The following is a 25,403-nucleotide window of genomic DNA, read 5'->3' as shown; positions in this document are numbered from 1 at the left end:
AAGCACACAGCAGGACTATATGCACCTTGACGTGAGACACAAAGAAAAACGTCCTTATGGAAGAAAAACGAGTGATGTCTGGGGAGCACAAAAGGAACAGGTTGATAAGGATGTAGAAGTGTTCATTCATTTATGATGACAGATGTTAAATGTCTTCTGTAGGCGGGAAGGCGATATCTGATGACGGCCCTGCCTCTCGAGTCCTCCTGAGGAAGGAGATTCTCCGCCTCATCATCAACCTCAGCTCCTCTGTCGGAACCAAAGGCAACGAAACAGGACTATTGACGTGAGCTGGGTTTTTTCACGCCGGTCAGACACATATTGAAAACCACCCGCCTGCATCTTTGAGGGTCACTTAAACTTCTCCTCTTTTCTCAGGATAAAGGAGAAGTTTCCTTATGCGTTCGATGACATTTGCCTGTACTCTGAGGTGTCCCACCTCTTATCCCATTGTATGTTTCGCCTAACTTCGAGGCGCTTCATACAAGAACTCTTCCAGGACGTGCAGTTTATGCCAGTAAGGAATCAAACTTTTTCCTGGAGACGGTTTTAGTTCATTTATTTATTTATTCCGTTTTTGGACTGTGTCACATGTAATCACTGTATGTCTTCATCTCTCAGATGTACGAGGAAGCTGAAGCAATCCTGACAAAGCTACCAAAACCTGTCGCAGAGGACCATAACCCTCCTGCAGAGTCCTGATCCCCCCCCCCCCCCCCCCCCCAAGCCTGTGCTCAGTCCTGGCTCCTCGCAACTGTGGAAAGAAAGCAGGTCTGAGGTTCTACTGACACAAGAACGTTCGGCTCGTTTCTGCTGCTTGAAGCAGAGGAACAGAGGATTCTCATCGCTCAGCTTGCTCCTGAGCTGGAAACTAAAGACTTCAGTAACCGTACACACATTTAATGATGCTTCAGAAAACAGATTATCAGCAGTTTAGCCAAATACTGTTTCCACATGGATTGGAGACACTGAGAAATATTCACCGTTAGATCAGCCTAAAACTAAAGGACAAAGACAGTGTATTAAAACAGTGCTCATGTAGTTTTTAAAAATCAAATCATGATGATTTGTGCAGATTTAGGTTGTTTCCTGTAATGAAATGAGTAAGGCACATCACGTCACGTCTGCCTGAAGATTCCTCGGACCTTGCCTTCTTTTCTTTAAAGAAAACACTACGAACTGATCCTGCTGCTTTTAAGACCCAACAGGAGAACATCCTGGTCCAGACACCCCATCCCCAGTTCTCTTGCCTCACCACTTCCTGAAACCTTAAGCCTCCTGTCAGCAGAGACAGCCTGCTAACCTTTCTATTCCTTGTCACTGACAATCAGACATCACCAGTGTTGTATTTTTTAAAGCATATCAGCCACCATTACTCAGTGAATGAGAATAGCATGTAATTCAATGCTAGTTTATTCCATACTTTACTTGCTTAGAGCCTTTCATGTTTCTTTTCCGCTTTTGCATCTTTAGCGAGCTTCAGAAAAGGTGAGTCTGTCCTTTTTTCTTTTTTTTTTTTTTTGAAGATGCTCGCTTGTGTAAGTAATCTGTAGAAAGGTTGAAAACAGATCCACAAAGATGTTCCTGAAACGTTCACAAACCAGCAGCTTCTCTTCACAATGCCTTCTTTACCTCTGCGCTTCACCTACTGCATGTCCAGCAAGCATGGCAAAGTTGTGCTTCACTCTAACTTATTTCCGGCTTAGAAAACCTTTTGGAGAAAATATAGGTTGCTATTTCATGTCACCATACATCATAGGAATGGAGTTACCCCTGAATCTGTTTCCATGATGCAATATAACCATGTCATTGGAGGAGGAGGACAACGACAGAGGAGGGGAGCAGTGCAGTGCGATGACTGAAGTAAATGTAAAAGGTTTCCAGGGAAACAAGGTTCTGTTTCCATTGGCTATTTTTTATTTTTTTGCTATAATGCTGCTACACAAATGAACTCATAGAGTGATGATTCATAGATCCGCTGAGTGATGTCAGATCCGATCTATTTATTATATGTCTGTACTATAGTGAGCTCAGCCAGAGAAGAAAAAGTTATTTATATTTTTCCTCGAGACTGTATTATAATTTAAATTTTTTTTCTTTTTGCCTGAATTGTGTTTCCCTTGTATAATGTGTACAGTATGTTTTTGGGGCATTGACGACCTAAAGAAACATACGATCCTATCAAAGGGATGCATTGGTAATAAAACAAAATTTGAAACACCCAAAATAATTCTCAATTCTGTTTTTCCCCCACATCGTGTCTTGGATATATTTTATTTTACGGCTGACTTTGAAAATACTTGCACAATTTATTCTTCTCTAACAAGGAGCTTAACTGCAAAATCCGCAACAGGTTTTTGATCTAATACATTTCCTGCTTCAATCAGACAGTCCTCATGCTGTTGACATTTTGACTTATTGAGACTAAGACAGCACCTAACAAGGCTTCAAACAGAATGTTCTCAGACAGAAGTGGCCATTGAGCTTACAGTGTCATCAGCAGGTAGCAATAGAGGTATAGAGATACTGGGAGAGTGACAGAAAGAACTCCTTTGACCACATCCCACACTGATGACCGCTTCACTGTGAACAGTGCTGGGTGAGGATTGCCACTTCACTCCAGGAACATTTAAGGGAGATGAGAGGCTGCTAGATGACCTGCAAGGCTACCACACCACCAGGCACAGAGATCATCATCTTGCATAGACCAGGGAGCATTTACGCTGGACGAGGGGCCAGTGGGCCTCAGTGCTGTTTTCTGATGAAAGTCGATTAATGTTTCGTTTAATGTTTTCATCTTCATAGACGACAATGCTCCAGCACATCGAGATCACATCGTTAGGTAACGGCTGCTAAAGAGTGGGGTACCTCGAATGGAGTGGCCTACACTTTCTCCAGACCTGAATCCCACAGAAAACCTGAGGGTTAGGTTAGTCATTGTCTAGAGGCTCGAAACTCTGTACCTTAATGATCTGAGGGCCGCCCTTAAAAAACTGTCCTCTAACCAGGCCTCAGCAGACGATTAGTCGACTTGTGAATGGCATGAGACGTCGTCAAGCTGTAATTGATGCTCAAGGTTACGACATCTTAGTGAGATATTGACATTTGTTTTTGTTGTATACCCACAACTGTTGTTGCTGTTTGTTTTAATAAATTGTATTAGATAAAGAAATCACCATTGCATGTTTCTACTTAAATGCCCTACTTTTATGATATAATACTACTGTAGAGTGAACTTTCTACACTTTCCATACATTTCACCTGAAAGGCAAATGTCCCTAACTTTTTGTGTGGAGTGTATGTGACTCGGGTCAAGATCCTGATTGATCCCATACAGAAAGTGAATACATCGGATTTTTTAATACTTCTCTAAAGCTTGGAATCTGAACATAATTGGTGTGGAAGATGCAGATAAATGTTCCACTGTCCGTTCAGCTGTTTTGTTAGCACACAGTGCTGTGATAAAGTATTCTACCCATTTGAGATTTCTTTAGTTTTTGATTTTTGTCCCTTAATGTTTCAAACCACCAGAAACATTTTAATAAGGACAAAGATGACCAGAGTAACTACACAATACGGTTTCTAAATGTGATTTTGTTTATTAAGGAAAAATGTTTGGAGCCATTCAGAGGTGGATTTGCTGATATTTGTCCTGCTGCATAACCCATTTGCATTTGAGACTAAGGTCAAGAACTGACTGCCAGACATTCTTCTTCAGGATTTGTTTTTTTCCTGATGTCAAATCATGAACACTGACTTTAACTGAGGCAAATGAGGTCTGCTGTGCTTTAGATGTTGTTTTGGGTTCTTCTCCAACCTCCTGGATGTATCATTGGTGTGATGTCGGAGTAATTTTGTTTGGCCTGCCAATTCTGAGAAGGTTCACCACCTCGTTCCATGTTTTGTCCATTTGTGGATAATGGCTCACTGTAGGTCACTGAGTCTTGAAGCCTTTTAAAATGCTAACAGATTCAAATTACTTTGTTTCTTGTTTGTTAATGGATTTGTTCAGATCTAAGCATAGGGCGTTGCTTTTATACAGCTTGACAGCCAGGTTGTTTTGGATAGCCTTTTTTCCTCTGAATAATATCGTTTGAAAACTGATTTCTGTATTTGCTCAGGTTATCTTTGCCTGAAAATAAAACTTTTTGGTAATCCTGGAGAGTGACCATCACATCTAAGCAACATTACCATAAAGCAATGCAAGTTTATGCACAAGATTAATCAACTCAAAACCAGAAAGGTCAAGGATAAAATCCTAAAGGAATTTAAATTTATTTTAAAATGCTTTGAAATCCATGTATCCTTCAGCTTTATATTGAAGTGCCTAATAAATGTTCCAGATGAAATGTGTGGCCTTGTGGTTCTAACAGCTTTTAATGAATGACATTTAGAGATAATGAATCAAAGATCATAAGTATACTTTGTCCTCACCTTTTATTATGCTAAAAAACAACAGATTCCTTGAATTGTTTGATAGTATTCTGTATAGATTAGAAAACAAGCCAAACCTTTTAGAGATTTCTTTGAGACAGGTAATTTTAAAAATGTCACTGTGTTTTGTTGTTAAAGATTGACAGAAAATATCTGCACCTCAAAATCAGCTTTTTGTAATACTCACTATTTAAGGCAACAGGTGAGTTAGCCTCTTTGAAACCTCTTTTTTTTTTCTTTTTTTTTTTAACCTATTAATAAGTCTTAAATTGTTTTAATAGGTCTTAAGTCTTGGTAACATTTTAGGAATCACTTGCTGACCTGAAAAGAAGTGGAGATACAGTCACGTAAAAAACAGTCACACACGCAGCTTCCATCAAATTTAAGAGAGAAGGTAGCAATGACCATGATGTTTTTAGCAGTTACTTTCTTGGTGCATACAGATTGTGTGCCAAGAAGGTGTCAGCCTGAATTTAAAAAGGTTGCTCTAAAAATTTGGCAACACAACCCACTATGGAATAAGTGGTAGAAAATGACTGACTGACTGACTGGGGCTGCAAGTAATGCAGTTGGTAGCACTGTTGCCTTGCAGCAAGAAGGTCCTGGGTTCGATTCCCTGCCTGGGGTCTTTCTGCATGGAGTTTGCATGTTCTCCCCGTGCATGCGTGGGTTTTCACCGGGTACTCCGGCTTCCTCCCACAGTCCAAAGACATGCCTGTTAGGTTAATTGGTCACTCTAAATTGCCCTTAGGTGTATGAATGAGTGTGTGTGTGGTTGTTTGGGTGTTGCCCTGCGATGGACTGGCGACCTGTCCAGGGTATACCCTGTGTCCTGCCCATAGACTGCTGGAGATAGGCACCAGCTCCCCCGCAACCCACTATGGAATAAGCGGTAGAAAATGACTGAATGACAAATAAGGCTTTGCAAAGTTGAGTATGGTCTTAATGCACAGGATAAACACCTCATGTATCCACTACCAAGCATAGTGGTGGAGGGATGATCATCTGGGCTTGTTTTGAAGCAACAGGACTCCTCTGTATACCAAAGTTAACTGGAGTCAAACGAGTCCATCTGTCCAACAGCTTAAGCTTGGCCCAAAAAGGTTAATCAACAGGACAATAAACTCACACACAGCAGCAAATTCAATACAAAACGGCTGAGAAAGAAAGTCAATGTGTTGCAGTGGTTTAGTCAAAATCCAGCCTGATTGCAATATTATTGATGGTGGGACCATAAGGGAATTTAGCATAAACAAACGTTTGTAAACCTAATTTAAGCAATGTATGAAGGAAAAAGCCTAATTCCTTTACTGCAATGATAAAGCCATAAAGCAAAGGACTACTGAACGTTGTTGCAACTAAAGGTGGTTCTAAAAGGATAGGAATAACAGGGTCTGGTTCATTTTTCCTATGGCCAAATGAAATAAAATAAATTTGAAACAAGCCATTAAAATAACAACAAAGAAGCAAAAGCCATAGAACATTAAATCCAACTCTGTCTTTTTCCATTTCCTTAATGAAGTTAATATGTTAACTTAGGTTCGGGAGCAGGGCCACACCCAGCGATCTACTTATGCCCAGTTCACCCATCCTTCACAGTCTGTTCTTTCAACCCCACCCCCCCTTTCCCTGAACCCCATCTCACCTTATCCATCTTCCTCCCCTTCATCCCATCATGCTCATCCCTACTTCCTTATTTTTTATCCTCTCCTCTTTGTTGCAGCTTCCATCTGGGGCAATGCTCTGCAGTTGAGTTGGACCGTATCAGTGCTGATCATAGAAAAAGAATGGGTGTGCTGCTGACTGTGTGACACTTGATGGCTCAGACTATTGTGCAGCTCTTGACTGGAGGGCAGCCATTAATAAAACTTGTGTTTTTCAAACCACAGATTACAGGATCTGATGAGAACTTACCCAAACATATAAGAGGTTCCCTAAAAAAGTATTCATTCCCTTTGAACTTTTCTCACTTTACAACAATCAACATCAATATATTTTATCTGACTTTAAGTAATAAACCAACACAAAGTAGTACATAGTTGTGAAGTGGAAGGATAATGATACATGGATTTCAAAGTGTGGGTTGCACTTGCTTTTTTTAACCCAAATCCAGTGCAACCAGTTGTCTTCAGAGAGCACCTATGTAATAAATAGCGTCCACCTGTAACTTCAGTAATAAACCTGCTGATCATGAAGGTCTCAGTGGTTTGTTAAGAGAACTGAACTGAACAACAGCAGCCATTCGTGATCTGGATCAACATGATTCTTGCAGACATGCTGAAGTGAAACAGGGACAGAAGACACACTCCACACTCAATCACTTCCTCATGGAGCTTTTTAGCAGAACAATATGTCTATTTTCATTTTATTTAAGCCTTTTTTAACAACTTCACTAAATGTACAAGGATATTCTCTTTCTAACTTTATTGCAATGGGAAAACAAACAATCTTGGATAAATCCTCTCAGTACTTTTGTAAATGCACAAACTGGCATTTTGTTTTAATGCATGATAAAGACTTGTGCTGTAGAGGCACACAATTGCAGCTTTTTCAGTGAGTAAGTAAATAAAAAAAGTAAAAATAATAAATTAAAAACATGTTAGAACCAAATAAACATTTCCACATGATATTGGTAACTTTTAATTACCTACCAATTTTTTAAGTACAATAATAATTTTTTAAAATAAGAATAAAAAAAATTCTCATTCATTGAAAAAAAAGACATTTCTATATTTAATAAACATTCTTTGCTGATTGCACATTTCATGCATAATACACAATGAAAAAGACAAATAAAAGCTGGAGTGTGCTCTGTTAAAGCTCTAAGCCAGGCTTCTGGGTAAATTGTGCACTAAATTGCACCCATTGTACCATTTATTTATTCATCCATCCATTCTACACCCAGGTAATGCTGGTGGCTCTCTACAGCACTCAACAGGCAAAAGGTGGGTTACCAACCACATCCAGTACAAAAAAAATCTACTTAAATCACACAAAGCATTGTGTTGCAGTAGTCTTCTTTTGCATAATTGGTACAAATATTGCACTACTTTATGTTGTCATTCTTCCCAGAGGTCCATTTCTGAACGAGGTACAAAGTTGGGTTAATGATTTTCATATGAAGCTACATACGTGACTTAATGGGTGCTTTGTGTCCTTCTCTAGGTCCACATTTGCTCCATATATTACGCAGGAGTTTGGAGAAAAGCATTCTTATGTCTGTTGCTTGTCTTTTTTTATACTTTTTGTCATCTATTTGTGAGGGTTCCTGGACGTCAGATGAAGCTTTTATGGAGTTTGAATCAGATTCCTGTTATATTTCATACTCTGTTAAGGTGATGTTATCATACACTTCTCTCATTTTATTCCTCGTCTCCTGTTCTTGTTTGGCCGTCTGTTGCTGCCGCAGCAGCACTGCTTTATTTACACCAGGACCTGAAAGACAAGGAACACGATCACTTAGTTCCACTGCTACCATCTGTTGCCCTGAATTGAAAGTGAGACACATTAATGTTCATACCAAAGTAACTGAGTAGCACAGGGAGGAACACAAGTCCGTGGGCCATCCCCAGAAGAGTGATGACAAGGTTCAAGCGGAAAAAGAAAATCTGGATGAGCTGTGCTTTGGCAAACGCCAAAACGAGGATGCCTGGCAAGTTGGTCATGGCAACACCGGCAAACACCTTCAGGGAAGGAATATTAACCTTAGGCAGCTGCTACTATGTGTCACAATTACACTCTCAGTGTCATACAAAACTAATATCTGGTTGCATCCATCAGCTTCAGCCTTAAATGTTTAAAGAACAAACTCAGAGTTCACTTACTGCGCTGCCCATGCTGGCTGTAGCCTCTTTTGCTCTTTCAATACGTGTCATCTTAGTGCTGAGCGCAAAGGATCTCGTCATATGGGACACAAACTCCACAGAGATACCCACTGCCTGCAAATAGCATGGATTATAAAGTTAAAATCATTATCTAAATTAAGCACCATAGAGTTTGTCTATAACAGGATATTTCATAGTGAGTGGCAATTTTATCTCAGGCCTTAGAAAGTTACTGATGAATGATGAAGACATTACTAGAAGTTATCCCATACCTTATACAGTTTTTTTTCTTAGAAAGCAAGAAAACAAAGATTGTTGAAGAAAACCTATATTAGTGTTGACAGGGCCTGAAGATATTTATCTCATCATTGGTATTTTGCAATTGTCTAATTCATTTTACAAACTGATTGAACTTTAAGTAAGAATATGTGTATCAATAAACACCAAGTCTCGTCTCGTCTCGTCTCGTTGTCTTCCTCTTTATCCAGGACCGGGTCGCGGGGGCAGCAGACTCAGCAGAGACGCCCAGACGTCCCTCTTCCCAGACACCTCCTCCAGCTCCTCCGGGGGGAGCCCAAGGCGTTCCCAGGCCAGCCGAGAGACATAGTCCCTCCAGGGTGTCCTGGGACGTGCCTGGAACACCTCCCGAGGAAGGCGTCCAGGAGGCATCCGATATAGATGCCCGAGCCACCTCAACTGGCTCCTCTTGATGTGGAGGAGCAGCGGCTCTACTCCGAGCCCCTCCGAATGGCCGAGCTCCTCGCCCTATCTCTAAGGGAGTGCCCGGCCACCCTACGGAGGAAGCTCATTTCAGCCGCTTGTATCCAGGATCTCGTTCTTTCGGTCATGACCATAGGTGAGGGTAGGAAAGTAGACTGACCAGTAAATCAAGAGCTTCGCTTTTCGGCTCAGCTCTCTCTTCACCACAATGGACCGGCACAGTGCCCTAATTACTGTGGCAGCTGCAACGATCCGTCTGTCAATCACCCGCTCCATTCTTCCCTCACCCGTAAACAAGACCCCGAGATACTTGAACTCCTCCACTTGAGGCAGGAACTCCCCTCCAACTTGAAGAGGACAAGCCACCCTTTTCCAGTCGAGAACCAGACCAGACCCCCTCCAGCCCTTGGCTGCATCTAGAAATCCTGTCCATAAAAGTTATGAACAGGACCGGTGACAAAGGGCAGCCCTGCTGAAGTTCAACCTGCACCGGGAACAGGTCCGACTTAGTGCCGGCAATGCGGACCAAACTCCTGTTCCGCTTGGACAGAGACCGGATAGCCTCTAATAAAGGGCCCCCGATTCCATACTACTGGAGCACCCCCCACAGAGCATCACGAGGGACACAGTCGAATGCTTTCTCCAGGTCCACAAAACACATGTGAACCGGTTGGGCAAACTCCCATGAACCCTCGAGTACCTTGCAGAGGGTGTAGAGCTGGTCCTGGGTTCCACGGCCAGGATGAAAACCACACTGCTCCTCCTGAAGCCAAGGTTCGACTATCGGCCGGACTCTCCTCTCCAATACCCTGGCGTAGGCCTTACCAGGGAGGCTGAGGAGTGTGATCCCCCTGTAGTTGGAACACACCCTCCGGTCACCCTTCTTATGAAGGGGGACCACAACCCCAATCTGCCAGTTCAGCGGCACTGTCCCTGACCGCCACGCAATGTTGAAGAGGCGTGTCAACCATGACAGCCCCACAACATCCAGAGACTTGAGGTACTCAGAGTGAATCTCATCCACCCCCTAAGCCCTGCCACCGTGGAGCTTTTTAACCACCTCGGTGACTTCAACCTGGGTGATGAAAGAGTCCAACCCCGAGTCCCCAGCCTCTGTTTCCACCAGGGAATGCCTGATGGCAGGATTGAGAGTACTCCTTCGACCACCCGATAATGTCCCCAGTTGAGGTCAGCAGCCTCCCACCCCCAATGTCAAAAGGTCTCCCGGAGGTGGGAGTTGAATACATCCCTGGCCGAGGGCTCTGCCAGACGTTCCCAGCAGACCCTAACTATACGCTTGGGCCTGCCAAGTCTGTCCGGCTTTCTCCCCTTCCAGCGGATCCAACTCACCACCAGGTGGTGATCAGTGGACAGCTCAGCTCCTCTCTTCACCCGAGTGTCCAAAACATGTGGCCGACGGTCTGACGATACGACACAGTTCCCCCTGCAGGTGGTGAGCCCACTGGGGGATGGTCTGGTGTCTCTCCTTCGGGCTTGGCCTGGCCGGGTCCCAAGAGGAGCAACCCAGCCACCAGGAGCTCTCCGACGGGTCCCGACCCCAGGCCTGGCTCCAGGGTGGGACCCCAGCTCTGCCGTACCGGGCGACGTCACGTGCCTCGTTTGTGCAGTCCTCATGAGGGTGTCACCAAGTGTCCGGGGTATATTTTCCAGAATTTGAATTACATGTTTAAAACCTATTGCATAATAGGAGAACTTGGAATAGTTTTGGGATTGTTGGTTGTCTCATTATTGTTTAGTGCAGACTTATAGCATAGGCCAGCACATAGTAGCACATAATTGAGAAGCTAAGAAACAGTGATAATGTTTTTACTAATAAAAAGAGGAGAAGCTTGGTTTTCATTTCTATTTTAGCCCCCCTGAATCAAACCTTTGAAGAACCACATTTCCTGTCTTTTGGGGTATTTCTCTACCACATTGGTACATTTAGACACTAAAATATTTGCTCATTCTGGAGATAATTCTGGAGCTCATTCTTCTTTGCAAAGCAAATCTTGCTCCAGATTGTCAATTAGATTTAGCACCCCACACAGCATGATGCTTTCACTACCATGTCTCACACTGGGGACAGTTTTTTTCCGCCACACATAGTGTTTTACAAATAGGCTGAAAAGTATGATTTTAACTTCATTTGACCAGAACGCATTCTTCCACGTTTGCTGTGACCCCTTAATGAAAACAATAAGCTTTTTTTTATTAGCTATGGCTCTCTCCTTGTTTTTCTTTGAGAAAGGCTAGAATCTCCCATCTGAGCTGTGGAGCTCTGCAACTGCTTCAGAGTAACCATGGACCTCTCAACTTGTGAGACTTGTCCCATTTTTATTTCCATTTCACAGTTTTATGCTACTTTGTGTTAAAAAATACATCGAAGTCTGTGGTTGTGACAAAATGTGGGCATGTTTGAAGCATATGAATTCTTTTGCAAGGCACTTTCATTTCTGGGGGTCCAAATCTGTGGCAGTTTGTGGTGAACATTTTGGTAAAAAAAAAAACTGCTCAAAGACACCAGAAACCAAGGGTATTCAGATTGGGGGCCCTCTAATCTCCCAAATAAGAGACATTCTCCTACCGTAACCAGATTGATCAGGGCCACTGCGTTGAAATCTATGCTCCACAATGTCATGACCCCAACAGTGTCCACGACGATCATGATAATGGTGAGCAGGTTGAGCAGGCCCGAGAGCAGATCCATACCCAGCAGCAAGCAGCACACCACAAAGGTCGGCAGCAGGCAAAGGCAGATGTTAAAGAGCCCTTCTTTCACAATAGTCAGATACTGTTCATAAAACACATAGGTTATCCTAGAAGAAGAGGAAGAAAAAAAGGTAATAATCAGAAACGTTTTTTATGAAGCAGAAAATTCTGCATTTATTTTAAAGCTAAATTTCATTTGTTTGAGAAGATGATTAAAGGTTGATTAAAACACCTACGTGTAAGGAAATACTTCAAAGTCAGGTGAGGTGCCTGGAATCTTCCTCATGTCCTCTGTGATATCGTGGGCCAGCTCTCTGGCTTTTTGCAGGGCGGCTGTGAACTCCTGAGAGTTGGTCAGCGGAATGTGATACGCCATGAACCGGGTGGCTGGGACAACAGGACAGTCAGAAATGTTACTGACATCACCCCTAACCTGAGTGAGTGTCACAGTTTTAACAGCATGGAGGCAATTTACATTACAGGCCAAACATTTAAAAGGAACTTCAAGTTCCTGTTCACAATGACGTTCTTTAAAAACAGAATGAGTTCTGAGGATCTGGGATGTTTTTTTCTGCATGATCTGACTTGGCTTTCATCGATATGCACCATTTTCCTGAAATTACTTTTAGGGATGCATTGATGTCATCAGACCACTGCTGAAAAGACGTGAAGAAAACAAAAGAATGGTTTGGTCTTAGGGCTGAGAAGACCTGCAAGAGTCAGTCTATTCTGAGAAGCACTCTTTATGTAATAACCATGTTTATTTTGTTACAAAATAAACACCACTTATATCACTTGTTTTGTACAAATTTGACCTTGTACGAAAACATACCTATTATTTCTCCATCTTCATCTCTCACCACTGCCGTGTCATAGGCTCCAAGACCACTGTCAGAAGAGATATGAAGATGTGAGGTGGTAGTTTATGTGATGTAATCAGCTTTTCTACACCTGCAGCTACATTACCCACCCTTTGGAGCACTGCAGGTCAGGCCTGTTACCCAGAAAATCAGGGAGGAAGCGGTTGAACTGTTCCATGGAGGGCCTGACAACACCATCTGAAGGAATCGGCATGCATTTCTTTCTACAGAGTAAAGCAGCTGTTGTGGCACACAGGAGGGGTAAATGTGTTGTTTAGAGACAAACCTTTTTAGATTAATTCACAGATAAATGTGTCTTTCAAGGTGTCGTTTACAGAGAAACTCTCACATATGTTTGCAGGACAGAAAGTTCCATTTTTATCACCAGAGGTGTAGAGGCGACAGCATTTGGATCCAGGGTTTAACCAGTCAATAAAATCATCCACCCATGAGTTAGCAGGAATAGCCACGTAGGATCTGAAGGTCACATCATCACTTAGTTAAAGAAGGACAGACTATAAACACTAATATGATGGTCAAAACCAAATGGTTCACAGTCAATGGATGCAGTTCAGTTTAGAAGAATAGTTGGGCCAACAGATAAAGTGTCCTCTATTCTCAGTGTTAAAGGTGTGTAATATACCTGAAAACAAATTCTTTAATTGATTCAGTGGGTAAAAAAACCCCCGACACATTTTGAAGAAATTACTGTTTTTCACCAAATCAGTGGGGCCCCAAGTATTGGTGCCCAAACAATTCCTATTAATGTAACCAAACCTTTTTAAACGTACTATATACTTTACCTTTTAAGGTGATCAGTGCTTTTTTTAATTAGTAACCAATGATAAGCTATGTTTCTATAAATATGACATTACAAAAAAGCCAATTTATCTTAACCACTCTTTCAAATGGTAAAGAAAAGATACCATACAAGTAAGGCAGATCATTGGGAATCAGGAAATGGGAACCAGAAATATAGCTCCTCGACTAAGCTAATCTACAGTCAGAGCAATAATTACAAAGTTTAAAACACCTGGAACTGTGAAGAACAAGGCTGGATGTGGACCAAAGCTTAGCTACGCATCAGGAAAAGTGAGAACGGTGGTTAGAAGGTGGACAGGTTATTATTATTATTAATATAATTGGTTGTTTAATAGTATACATTTTAAACATTACATGTTAATGTTGTTTATTAGTATATATTCCCATATTTCTAAATTTTCCAGCATCAAGGTTGTCAGACATCACTGAATGATTTTTTCTTCTGCAGTGCTGCATCTACGCAGCTGGTAGAAATTCAAATGTTTTTTTTTTAGTTCAAGAAGAGGAGCGCAAGTTTTTACAGAGGGCAATTGTTCTCTCATCCTAGTTAAGCAACATTTTTCCAACTGAGTTCATCATTAACTAACCCGACCGGCTTGTAGGGTAGAGGTTACAGCTACAAAATCAACAGGTTCAGCAACTTGCCAGGAAAAGATATGATAATGAAGGACACATGCAGAAAGTCTGCAATGGGAAGGAAATAATAGATGCAAAGGTTAGATTTATGCTCTGATATTCAGATTGGAACCAATTAAGATTCAAGCTGACTCACCGTTCAGGGTAGTCTGTGGCATACCGGATCTTCTGAGTCATCGAGAACTGATTGCAGCCCACACTGGAACAGACGCTGTTCATGCCCTCCACTGTGCTAAAGTTGAATCCCTTCTTTGTTACAAAATAAACAGGAACGCCAACTTCAAAGTATTTGTTGAGGTACTGGAAATAGTCCAGCATGTAAGACCCCTGCAACAGAACAGAATAATCCATGTGAAGCAACGCAAAGAGGACCGTTTTGTGTTTTTAGTTGATCCTGAATGAAGCGACTCCAGCAAACCTTTGGCATTGCCAGCTCCTGATCCAGTCCCACTTTCACATGCAACATCAGGAATATTGAAGCACACAGCATGAAGATGAAAACCAGCATCTGAGAAGAAACACAAAGTTGAGGGTAATAAACAAATGTTAACTTCCTAAATCTTTTAAACATTTACACAGGTTGTCACATTATAACAACAGACTTCAATATATTTCATTGGGATTTTATGCAACAAACTAACACAAAGTAATTCATAATTGTGTAGTAGAAGAAATATTATGTTATAGAAGAGAAATGTGTGGTATGCACATGTTTTCAGAGCACTACTTTGATACCCCTAAAAATAATCCAGTGCAACGAGTAATTTAATTACGAAACAGAGTTTACCCGTGTGTGATAACATCTCAGTCAAATCTATATTTAAAGACATTAGTTGGTTCCATCGTTATTAAGAACCACGTGGAAGGTCCAAAAGAGCTACTTGCAGCTCGGGAACTGCAGGCTTTAGACCCCTGAATCTGTCAACAGGACATGATTAGTCTGCAGGCATTGCTGAGAGAAGTCCTGTTTACTGCTTGCCACCAACTACATAGAGGAAACAGCAACAATGTGGAAGCAGGTGCTTTGGCCAGATAAGACCAAAGTAAATCTTTTTGGACTACATGCAAAATGCTATGTATGCTGGATAACACTGAAACGTGGTGGTGGCACGAAGGTGATAGCGATGCTATTCTTCAGCAGCGACAGGTAAGTTGAGAACCTAGGAGAGGGTAAATTCAGGGAAAGAGACAGAGGTTCACCCTCCAGCAGGACAACAACCCTGCGTATACAGCAGGAGAATAGAAATAGTTTATATCAAAGCTTATTCATGTATCATTGTCCGTCCACTTCACAATTATGCACTGCTTTGTGTTGGTTTATCACATAAAATTGTAACTGAATAAATGATTTTGTAAGGCACTTTAGCATCAAACGTATACAGCAGTACGCAATTTAAATTGGCTTGTCTTAGGTTATATCTAATGTGTGAGGAGCTTTACCACTATGATCCTGGTGAAATGGTTTAGCAGGACGGGGGCATAGTACTTCCTCATGAAAGGCAGCAAAAAGCCCTCACTTGGCTTCTTGGGACGATGTGTCGACACAGTAACGCAACAAAGTAGTTCACAGCGGTTGTTGTCTTGACGCCGAGCATCTAGGGACAACAGTGCTACGAATGCTGTGATTTGGAGGACAAAGTCCATTAACACGGCCAGAGCAGCATAAAGGGCAAAAGACTTCACGGCTGGCATGGTGGACAAGGCACCTGGAGAGGCGAAACAGAAAAATGCTCAAAGATTAACAAGTTCTTCTCTTTTTTCTGATATTGTAGAGATAAGAATAAAAAATCCTACCTAAAAAGAAACAGACAGATTCTGAGAGACTGCACAGGAGCATGCTGGGAGCAACCTGTCCAAGCACACGGCCAATTTGCTGCTGCCGGGTCTCTTCATTCCTCCTTACATCCCTCTGCAAGGAGGTAATGGTAATGTAACATAACTTACATGAATGTTAAAGTTTAAGTTGTCAGCAATTCAGCGGATTTCTGATGCAAAACGAGGGACGCACCTGGTACTCTAGAACAAAGATGAAGATGTTGTCAGCTCCAACAGCGAGCACCAGGAAAGGCACGACCTGCAGGATGACCAGCGAAGACGGGATCCCAATCCACGAGTAGAAACCCATGGAGGCCAGGACCGAACAGCCCACCACCAGGATTCCTCCCAAACCCACTAAAAACTTGGAGTCCACCTACAGTACAAACACATACATAAATACAGAATTTCCCCCCTTTCTATTTCTTTTATTACTGTTTTGATATTTTATAACTTTATGATGAGTAGACCTTCAGTACGTGTTCCAGAGTAAAGATAAGCACCATGTAGCTGAGACAAGCACAATGTGGTAGCGTGCGCTTATCGTTGAACCCGATAAGGACCTTTTCATCAATTCTTCCCTCTTACCAGAGGCCCTGTTTAAGTTTATTTTATAGCAAAACTAACAAAGTAATGAAGCTACAGCTTAACAACAGTCATAAGCTGTATCAATAACAAACTGTGAAACGGAGGCGTTGGGAACGCTGTTTGTTTGGCAGACATTTGCTCATGGGGTTGCTACACTTTAGCAGATGCTCAAGTCATTTTGAATAATAGCTGATGCTGTTACAGATTTACATGATTATTAAAAATATTCTGTCACTGAGGAACAAATGTTATTTAACTTACTAAAAGAACACGTTTAGAGATGACTTATTTGATTTGTTTTATTTTGTCCCATTTTGATGACACCTTGGTTGGGTTTATTTTGACCTGATTATATTGAATTTTAAATTCCCAAATTTTAAATTAAGGCCTTAGTTAAAGTAATGATGCCAGCTAAACATTATTCCATTTTGTTCCTCTACAACCAACCATTGTGTAGTTTTACTGGGATTTTCTGTTGTCACCAACGAGAACTGCCTCTTTGTTAAATAGAAGGAAAAACACATATAGTTTTAAATTTATTTCTGAATACAAATCCGAAACTATAGCATGAATTTGTAAAAAGCTGTGCCAGAACTTTGTGATTACAGATGTCTTTTGAGGTGTACGTCTATCAGCTTTGCACTTGTAGAGAAACATTTGCCCATTCTAATTTGCAAAATAGCTGCAGCTCAGTCAGATTGGATAGAAAGTGCCTGTGAACATCATTTTTTTAATACTTGCCACAATTTGTCAATTGGATTTAAGTCTGAACTTTGACTGGGCCATTCTAACACACAAACATGCTTTGATCTAAACCATTTCACTGCAGCTCATGAGAAAACAATCCCTACCTGAATATTTCAGTATGCCTGGATTGATTTGTAGTTTCCTTTTTTTTGCCACACAGCATTTTGCATCTAGGCCAAAAAGTTAAATTTTGATCTCCAGCTTCAACGTGTTTTCTGTGCTCCCTACATGGCTTGTGGAAAACGTTAACAGAATTTATTCCAACAAAAGGGCTCTACTCGCCACGCTTCCATAAAGGGCAGATTTAAAAAGTGCACAACTTATTGTTATCCTGTCAACAAATTCTTCCAACTGAGCTGTTGATCTCTGTGGATATTCTATATAACCTAACCCTGTTTTAAACTTCTCATCTTTAGACCTGACATGTCTGATATGTTCTTTGGTCTTCATGACGCTATTTGTTCACTAATGTAGTTTTGCAGATGCTCAGATTTCTGACGTTTTGTATGCATACGCCTACACAGATGTACACATATCCAGGCCTTCATCTTGACAATAACTTCAATCTTCTATCCTGTAAAAAATACTCCTGCAATTGTCAAACCAACTTCAAATGCAAAGTTTGACTGTGAAGCTGCATGATCAACCTTCCATTTAAATGCCAAGCAATACATGTTGAATAATGTTTCTTTAAGTGAATGATATTAGTTTGTTGGTTTAGAAGTCAGTAAGGTTTTAAAATAAAAGCATTCTTGTTTGTGTTTTTAAAGCCTGTTGGTAACTTTGAGTAAGAGTTCTGCCTTTAGCCAGGAAAGTCTACACTTAAGGTCCAAATTATTTACACCCCTGAAAGATTTAGGTTTTAAGGTAATCTTTTATTTTTTCAACATGTTTCTTCTGACTGTAAAAAAATAAAATAAAGTTAGATCTTTAATCAGCTGGTGATATGCTAAATATTCATTCTCAATTCCCTTCAGAAATATTGTTTTGTTTTCTTTTGCCATTCGTTAATTTATGTTACCTTCTCTTTCTTAACTTAATTAATATTTTAAAAACTGTAAGATTACTAATAGGTAATTATTGATTCCATACCAAACCTGTTGCAATATAGTCATTCAATTTTAACTGGATTGTTAATAATATGATGTTGAGAATAAATATGTTTTTATATTATATACTTCTCATTCTTCTCTTTGAAGTATGTAATTACGGGACTTTTTTATGCAATTAATTGCTTTTCCTTTGGTATTGCTAGTTGAAGTGTAAAGTAAAAAACTTCAGATAGATGTTTAATAGATGAGACTAATAAAAAATAATAGATTTTATTTAATAGGACTGATTATTTTTGATACATTTAAGGGTCCACTATTTCTGAGTTCCTGTTCTTCTCTAGGATTTTCTCTAACATGCCTCTGAGGCCTTCAGAGAACAGCTACAGAATTAACCAGTTAGGTGACTTCTGAAGGTCATAATGGACTGCTATGAATTTTATTAGGTAAGGTCAGAGTAAAGGGGTTTGAATATAAATGCAAGCGCCATTCTTCACATTTTTCACAGCCAAACGTTTTTGACTATTAAACCTATAAAATATATTAAAGTGTGTGGTTGTAACATGACAAAAATGAAGATCAGCAGGAACAAATAGTTTGGTTGGGCGCTGTATGTGAAATATAGTAGTTATAAACATTTTACTTCTCTTTTGACTACTATTGACAATATAGGTGGATGGGACGTCTTTTAGTAGCTAAGAATGATGTGTGATGCTGAAGTACTCTATTGTATTGAAATTACACTTTACTCTCCGTAGTCTTACCAGTAAGCGTTTGCATGAAGAGTACTCTCCCAGTGCCACTGCAATATAAACAAAGATCACTGCGTAGCTGATCATGAAGATGGGGATATCTTCTGCTGTTGTCCGATTGATTTCATCCTCCAGAGATCTCTGTGGGCAGAGAGAGAGAGAGAGAGAGACCAACGGGACATGAAGAATTTCTAGTAGTCAGTCTGATAAGGACATGACAGAGAACTCTATGCCCCGGCAAACAAAAGCTGCTGCAACATTTCTTTATCAGCAAAGCCAGTGATAACAGCTTATTTTATGGATAGGAGGTGATTATAGCCAGTAGGTAAAAGATCTGTTGACATTATCTCTAATGAAAGTACAACAAATGGAACGTTAAAAAACAGGAAAAGCAGAACTGTGGAGATCCTATGGCTTACTTTACCTCAGCCATGTAGGCAAAGGTGAAGTTGGCAGCTGGGTCACTTTGGTAGTCCTGGACAATTTTGAGAAACTCTGTCTCCCACTGCAGAGCTACTTTGAACTTGGGGTCGTTCCGAATGTAGTTGTTGAGGGAGAAGGTCATGATGAAGGCTTCGGAGTTGGTTAATTCGTCATCTGGAGAAAAACATGTTGAAGTAAGCTGAAAGGCCTTTTGGTTGTGTGCTTTGCAAATTAATTCTGAGTAAAACATGAAGACACTCACTCTTGTAGCCTCCCACTGCTAGAAATGGGAATACTGGAGCTCCATAGTCGGCCATGCAGCTCATTCCTAAATCAGTGATGTCTTTGAAGGACAGTGGAGAGCTTGAGAAGAGGCCAAAGAGGGGAAGGTTGGGACATTTGAACTATGTGAGGAACTTTTACATCACTCGGCCTTACATTAATACATACTTGAGGCAGTAGATAAGATGGTCTCTCCAGTCTACCTCCTTGGTTACTCCCAGCTCAGTCATATTTACTTTAGCATTAATGTTGTCTAGGCTGTTCTGGAAGTACTGTGGCAAGCTGTTTACCGCACAGTCAGTCAGGGAGGCGTTGGATGGGTTTAGCGGTGCATAACATACATCCTTTAGGGTTGCTCTGCGGTTCAAATCCTCTGACCAGAACTCAATATCCTACAGCAATGCAGATAAAAAAGGCAACAAGAGTAGCATATAGTCGATTTTCAAACAACATCAATCATTGGTTTATGCCACCAACTCATTACCTGTATTTTTCTCTGGAGATTTAGCAGCTCAATGATAAGATCTTTGGACACAAGCCCGCTGAAGTTCTGCTTCCCGAACAGCAAAGAGTCATAAATGTGGCCTTTTCTTCCTGGTGCTGTCAGGATCAGCTGGTTAGTCCTGAAGAAGGGAGTGAAGTGTCTGTCATGGAAGTCCTTCTCCTGCCGGGCCCTGCTGTTAGGAGCGGACCACAGCTCAACCGGATCAGTGGTGAGCTTGATGGACTTGAGGCCAACAGAGAAAACCACCACAATAATGGCCGCCACCAAGAGAACCTTAAGTAGAGATGGAAAAGTATTCATCTGGCTGATCTTTTTCTGTATTTAGATGGTACAGATTCTTTTAGATCTACTTACTGTGAGGGGATAAGAAGCCATGAGGGTTCCCCAACGCTGAAACTGTTTACTCATGAAAGCTTGAGCTGCCAAGCTGGTTTCATCTGCACATGACACCTCAGATGGGTTAATAACGGGCTGACCCACTTCATTACTGTTCTCGTCTTTGCTTTTCCCTTTTCTTCTTGTTTTCTCCTTATCTCTTCCATTTTGAGATTTCATAAAGTAATACACGAAGAGGTAAAGCACAAAGGCACATATTAGGAGACAGAGTGAGATCATAGAAATCACAAAAAATCCATCTGCTCCCAGCAATCTGAAGGGCTCAGGGAGCGGAGGTGGAGGTGGCATGGGCGGGCAGGAATCTAGGCAGTCTTGGCAGGAGCACGCCTCCCCACCTGTTGTCGTCATCTCATTACACCCTAAAGCACGGCCATTGTAAGGAACAATCCCCTCTGGTAGTCCTGTAGTGTCATTCTCCTTCAGCAGCCGAAAGTCAATGTCCAGTGGGGCTAGGCCGTTACTGGTGTCGCCCTGGAAATCGTACCAACGCTGGGCTGTGCACAGCTTGGATCCATACCGACCACACATGGTGGCAATGGCAAAGCCTCCTGTGGCTGGAATCCTGACGTTCTTGCAAGACTGGAAGGCGCCTTCCGCAAAAGAGCTACTGATATACGCCTGGTAGGCCACCACTGCATCCCTTGACCTATTCAAGTAAGTTACGTTGGTGACCGTTGTGACATTTACCACCTGTGTCTGGTTGGGGCTGCAGGTGGTGACACAGTGCAGGTGGGCAAAGTTCTCCGCACAGGATGGACAGCGGACCAGCACAGCTTTGGACAGGGTCAGACTCCTTTCCAAAGAACTGAGCTGTTGTATGTTGCAGCAGGCATATGTTTTGCCTTCTCCCTGGTCCAACATGGGGCACACCTGCAGCAAGCAGAGTTTTTCAGTCATTCTCATAAATAAATAACAAAAATAACAGTCCCAATGTGCCTAACCTTGCTTTACTCAGGTGAGAAACAAACCTCTTTAAGCTTTTTGTAGTGTTCTCCTGTAAGGTGCCGGGCTTTGCTGTAATTGAGACATGGGACAATGGGAGGAATGAGGCTTCCTCCCACAGTTGGGTTACGACCACACTCATCATAGAAGGCACAGTAACCCAGTCGGTGTTCAACATCTGAAGACACCTATGGAGAAGGCAAGGATGTTTTTAGTTTATCCATCCATCCATCCATCCATCCATCTATCCATCCATCCATCCATCCACTCACACAACATAATACTGCCACCCCTGTGCTTGATAGTTGGGATGATTTTCTCGAACTTTTATGCTTATCCTTTTCCTTAAAATATAACTGTGGTCATCACGGCCAAATGCTTCAATTTAAGTTTCATCAGACCACAGGACAGGCCTCTAAATGTGATATTATTTGTCTAAGTTTGTTTTTAAAACTGTAATCAGGCTTTTTAGGTTTGGTACAGGAGTTTGGTACAGCATTTTATTGTGAATAATGACACTCAGCAACATCTTCAGAAGGTCTCTTAGTTTTGTTCTGGGGTTGATATTCACATTTCGGACCAAAACATATTCATCCCTGGGACAAAAACACACCCCTTCCTAAACAGCGGACATCCCTAATAAGAACCAGACTTGCATAGGTCCATAATTCCTTACTGATATCTTATTTTATGTATTGTTTAGTTTTTTTCCAGAATTTCACACAAGCAGGCAGCATGTTTGAGGTGTTCCCTAAAACACATCCACAGGTGTGCCTCCATTTAACTCCAATGTTGTAAAATAACCTATTAGGCGCGTTCAGAGCTGTGACTTCATCACCTGGATTTTTTCAAAATTACATTACTGTCTTAGTGTATGTAGACTTCTGACTTTAAAGAAAGTGTTACAAATGCTCTGATAAATTCTATGTATCAATATTATGCCACATAGCTTGCATAAATAAACCTACCTTACCTGAAACAGGACATATTCTGTCTGATTTCATGTTGGACAGTGCGGAGAAAATGTTGTGTCTTTATACAGTTTATGTAAATATCTGGTTTCAACTGTATGCAACAATAAGTACATTTTGTCATAGTAATGTTTCATAATTAATGTGTATGTTTGTGGCAGACAACTATCTGGCTCTATTAAGGTTGTGTGGTAGCTTTACACTGAAATGTTTGCTTCATATGTGGATGTTTTTAAAAACAAGTTAATAAATGTTTCTTTTTTAATCAGTTTCCAATAAAATGTGCTTTGTAATTATACTTTGCTATAAATTCATGACAAAAATATAAAGCTAAATGAATTTATTGTAACACATTTAGTTTCACCTCACAACAGACTCATGAATTTATAATGACTTGGGCATTTATTTAAATAGGTTAAACTTGTTTGTAGGACTTTAATTGACAAAAAACTACATGTAATTAGCTATGTTGATTATAAGCTGAACTTGTCCTATGTTATAATTTCATTCAATAACACTTTCTATGTTACTAATGTGTTTTCTGAGACAGACATGGCCATTTATATTGTACTGAAGTATATTTAAAAACTTGAATACTGGTTTGTACTAAGACCTTGAAAAACAATACATCAAATTATCAATAATTTAAAACAGTGAATTTACAGCAGTCTCCACATTTTTGGACACCCCTGGTTAAACCGGTGAGAAAAAGTCTTAAAGCAATTTAATCTTATATTGCAGTAGCAATATTTCTCAAACTAAAATAAAAAAAACAAATCTACCTCTAATTTGAGCATATTTATTTAGTGGGTGAAAGAAAGAGTCCTATTGCAAAATTACTGGTGCAATAATTAATGGCACCCCTGGGAATTGCTACTAAAGCTTTTTATAATGTATGTTTTACATTTTTAAGTTGTTAAAAATTTATTTTAATCAGTAATCCATCACTGCATGTTTTCCTGGAATAATAATATTTTTAGGTTGGAGCACCTTTAGCTTCAACTGAATATCCTCAAATTTTTGCATTAGAACTTTGTTAACCGGTGCAAGATCTTAGCACGTTTCCCAAGTTTGTTTTTGATGCGCTTTATTTTCACTCTGAACACATCAGTCAAACCTTTATGTTGATTACTAACAAAACAACATGGATACTTTCTTTTAGGAGACATTGCCAGGTGTTTTATTGGGCATCTCAAACCACCATAAATTAATTTGAAATCATTTTTTATCTGTGCCCAAACCCTAATAACAAAGTATGAGGAATGCCATTTTAATATAATACATTGTACCATCATGCATTGGTTTATGTCTAATACTGGTGAAATAATTTAAGTGTTACATTTGTTTTTACAATACATTTACTCAGCTGGTTGGCTTATGCTGTGATTATTCCACTTCTGGTCTCAGTTCATCTCTTACTGAACTTTTCAGAGAAGATAAAATTTTGCAAACATAAAATAATAAGAAACAGTGTTTTATTATTAGCTCAGTTGGTTAACAGAATACACAAGCACACATTTACCAGGTCCCAGTGAGCCAGAACAAAAACAAACAGCCCGTTACTCACCAGACATGCCAGAAACGTGACGAGAACCGCTGCATAAAGCATTATTCCTGGAGTGTTTCAGCAACAGGTGAATCAGAATCCTCAATTTCAGGAGGATTGAGCGTTTAATAATCACCACTGTCCTTCTGAGATACACATCAGGCAAAAACAGTGAGCAGGTTTCAATGTCTGGGCTGTCCTCGTTTATCGCCTTTCCATCTAACTAATTTTTTTGGGTGGGAAGAAAAACAATCCGCCTTTTTCAGCGTCATTCCTCCTGTGATGTCACAGCTCTCTTATGTGGTGTGATGTTGTGGACGACCAATCAGAGCTATGGGAGATCAATATCCCTATTTGATTATTAACGTAGGGGCAATTGGGATGTGGTTACCTAGGTGACTTAGAGCAACTTGGAGAAACTATTTGGGAAAATCCAAAACAAACAGCCTCACCCAGGACTTTCCTGAGATGTATCAGACTGTATACTGGTACTGCCTGTCTCTGATCTGTCAAGTTTCTATTGATAAATTTCAGATACACCTTTGAATGAAGTTTTTTTTCTCTAATCATCCCAGCCCTCTTTGATGATACTGAGCATAATCTTTTGAGGATCATTTAATTGTAAAGTTCAAACCAGATCCGTTATATTGCCAAAAGTATTTGTCGTCCTACTTTTACAGGTGCATGAAGTTTAATGACATCCTATTCTTAGTCAGTAGGGGACAATGTTCTCCACATCAAACTTTACACACCTGCAGCCATGGAAGTGATCATAACATATATATATATATATATATATATATATATATATATATATATATATACATATATAAGTGAACTGTTTAAACAACACATGATCTGTCTGACACACACGGCCTCTTTCTAACCAAACTAATTCTTTCCAGTTTCTCTAAAAGCCTTTTGTTTGTCCAAAGCTCCTTCGTTACAGTTTCAATAATGGGCGGCCTCCCTGCACACAGACGAGATATTAAATCATTTTCTGAATCATATCTCCTACCTAAGATCAACCTTGTGATTAATGCCATTATCACGTTATGTCAAGGTCAGTGCAGTTATAAAGGCAAATGGTCCAGGCTTTGCAGTTACACCACAGAAACGCCTGCATGATTAGGGCGAAGGTGCTGATTGAATTTTGTAATAAAAGCAGCTGTTGAGAAGACAAGGAGAATCGGGACAGATAGAAAGATGTTCTCTGTTTTATCATTTGCTGATAAGTTGCAAAAATTTGCAATTTGTCATGCACACATAGCATGCTGTGCAGACAGCAGTGTGCAGAATTTAAAGCAGAGGGTAAAAACGAGTCGGAACTGCTGCTAATGTTGAACCATTTGTTGTTGTGTCCAGGTTTCGACTGAAAT

At 40.6% G+C, this 25,403-nt stretch overlaps 2 protein-coding genes across 4 annotated transcripts in view; one reads left to right on the top strand and one right to left on the bottom strand.

Annotated features, from left to right (window-relative positions):
• The window catches only part of LOC124878076 (rapamycin-insensitive companion of mTOR-like), a 34,070-nt gene extending 31,843 nt beyond the window's left edge, over positions 1-2,227 (top strand). For all 3 annotated transcript variants that reach the window (XM_047381844.1, XM_047381843.1, XM_047381845.1), the window contains 3 exons: positions 163-286; positions 379-517; positions 622-2,227. In XM_047381844.1, the coding sequence (XP_047237800.1) occupies positions 163-286; positions 379-517; positions 622-702 (344 nt within the window). In that variant the 3' untranslated portion in view covers positions 703-2,227. The remainder of the gene's footprint in view (positions 1-162; positions 287-378; positions 518-621) is intronic.
• A 4,541-nt stretch (positions 2,228-6,768) lies between these two features.
• npc1l1 (NPC1-like 1) lies at positions 6,769-24,253 on the bottom strand. The gene is made up of 21 exons (XM_047380460.1): positions 24,046-24,253; positions 21,534-21,695; positions 20,524-21,435; positions 20,149-20,442; positions 19,833-20,056; positions 19,645-19,745; positions 19,384-19,556; positions 18,972-19,100; positions 16,017-16,199; positions 15,803-15,917; positions 15,449-15,714; positions 14,427-14,516; positions 14,145-14,335; positions 12,900-13,027; positions 12,661-12,790; positions 12,523-12,578; positions 11,927-12,077; positions 11,566-11,797; positions 8,259-8,372; positions 7,955-8,117; positions 6,769-7,869 (listed from the first exon to the last, which is right to left on the bottom strand). The coding sequence occupies exons 1-21, from the start codon at positions 24,085-24,087 to the stop codon at positions 7,748-7,750; spliced, it is 3,978 nt and encodes a 1,325-aa protein (XP_047236416.1). The 5' UTR covers positions 24,088-24,253; the 3' UTR covers positions 6,769-7,747.
• Between the last annotated feature and the right edge of the window lie 1,150 nt (positions 24,254-25,403).

This window comes from Girardinichthys multiradiatus, chromosome 12 (assembly GCF_021462225.1).
Source record: "Girardinichthys multiradiatus isolate DD_20200921_A chromosome 12, DD_fGirMul_XY1, whole genome shotgun sequence".
NCBI classification, from domain to species: domain Eukaryota; kingdom Metazoa; phylum Chordata; class Actinopteri; order Cyprinodontiformes; family Goodeidae; genus Girardinichthys; species Girardinichthys multiradiatus.
Note: the sequence above shows the minus strand (reverse complement) of the source record. Positions and strands in the feature narration are given on the sequence as shown.

Bases quoted from the DNA above. Each gene is read 5' to 3' on its own strand.
- npc1l1 (XM_047380460.1), bottom strand. From the start codon at position 24,087: ATGCTTTATGCAGCGGTTCTCGTCACGTTTCTGGCATGTCTG. The intron at 15,715-15,802 runs GTAGGATTTTTT...TCGCCTCTCCAG, and splicing joins ATCTGTCTGTTTCTTTTTAG to GTGCCTTGTCCACCATGCCA. The intron at 12,579-12,660 runs GTGGGTAATGTA...CTCTTCTGACAG, and splicing joins GACCTGCAGTGCTCCAAAGG to TGGTCTTGGAGCCTATGACA.